This window comes from Verticillium alfalfae, genomic scaffold (genome assembly GCF_000150825.1).
Source record: "Verticillium alfalfae VaMs.102 supercont1.15 genomic scaffold, whole genome shotgun sequence".
Taxonomy (NCBI): domain Eukaryota; kingdom Fungi; phylum Ascomycota; class Sordariomycetes; order Glomerellales; family Plectosphaerellaceae; genus Verticillium; species Verticillium alfalfae.
The window spans coordinates 700,667-702,031 of NW_003315024.1; the positions used below are offsets into that span (position 1 = coordinate 700,667).

General features: G+C 60.7%; 1 protein-coding gene across 1 annotated transcript; it reads right to left on the bottom strand.

Moving 5' to 3' along the window:
- Window positions 1–49: 49 nt before the first annotated feature.
- On the bottom strand, window positions 50–1,180 carry VDBG_09547 (conserved hypothetical protein; the record flags this gene model as incomplete). Its single annotated transcript, XM_003000306.1, has 2 exons — window positions 50–183; window positions 238–1,180. The coding sequence occupies 2 exons, from the start codon at window positions 1,178–1,180 to the stop codon at window positions 50–52; spliced, it is 1,077 nt and encodes a 358-aa protein (XP_003000352.1).
- Window positions 1,181–1,365: the final 185 nt, after the last annotated feature.

Here is a 1,365-nt window from a genome sequence, read left to right on the forward strand (position 1 = left end):
ACCATCATAAGCCAATACGTCCTTCCAACGCTTTAATCCGAGCAGTGCATTATCGTCCGCCATCGCCCGCCAGCAGCGCAACGACGGTCCGCACAGCATTTATCGGCGTCTCCTCTTTGCGGACCATGTCTCCAAACACCTTGTGCAGCCCGTTCAGCGCCTTGCTGTCATCTGCATTGTGCCCTGTGCTTCGTCAGTCATTGCGTATCCGGCAGAAAGATTGGATGTACGACGTACACTTGCCCGGCAGCCCAGCCAACACCCCGACTGTGCTCTGCCCCTCACCCGTCCAATCAAAGTGTATCTTCCACGAGACGCGCAGCCGCGGCCAGTGCGCCTCGTCCACCGAATCATCGGGAATGGGCATGTCGAAAGATGTGCGGCCCATGTGGGCGATGAGATCTGTCCTCGATGGCCTTTTCAGCGCGTCGCCCTCGAGGTCTTCGTCCTCGTCATCGCGGCGGCGCTTCTTCCTGCGCCGTTGGCGGAGTTCGCGGGCGTTCTCGAGGAGCGTCTGCGGGTTGCTGGTCTCGGCGGCGAGGAGAGCCCAGAAGTGGGCGCGTTGCAGGGCGATGCGGTGCCACTCGGCCATGGACCAGGTGAGGAGGGTCACGTTGCGCTCAGTCGCCGTATTGGCGGCGCGGTCGCAGAGGGTGGCGATCCAGGTGCCTAGTTCGGGCACGGCGGAGGGATCAAGGGCGGGGACGGAGAGGGAGTCGACGCGGAGGGTGGACGTGTTGGCTACTAGCTCGATCCTGGCGCCGAAGAGACCTGGAGGGCTGGAAGACACGTTGATTATGTGTTGGCGGAGGAGGGGTAGAGAAGGATCTTCGCGGGGGAGAATGGATGTCGTTTGAGATATGGCGAACGGGGTGAAGATCTGGAGATGAGGAAGTTCTTCGGCGGCTGTCATTTGAATGGGGTGGTGAGATATGGGGGTGGACTCGCTTTCTGCGATTAAGGTCAGGGGAAGAGCTGGAGAGGCAAGGGTGAACCAAGATGTAGGGTCCATGGCAAGATCGAACAGCGGCTGCGACGTGTCTGGCGCTTGTGCTGTTTGCTCTGCCGGGAGGAGATGTCGGCTGAGCATGTCCAAGAGTTTCTCTTGGTTTGAGGAGCCTTGAGGCTGCTTAGAGCTCCCGCCGTACGCTCTGCTGCACTCGCACCCGCTCCCGCTCATTTTCAGCTGTGGCAAGCTCTAGATCGGGCTGAAGCTGGGTATCTCTGCTTGCAGCTTGTCCCGTTGCGCCCTCTGCTCACAATGTGGGTCAAACGGTGGGCACCCTGCGCGCAAGGTGCGTTCCGGTGCCATCATCTGGGCCTGGCTGCCTCTTCCTCGGACGCAGCGTCCTCTTCCCCTTCAAA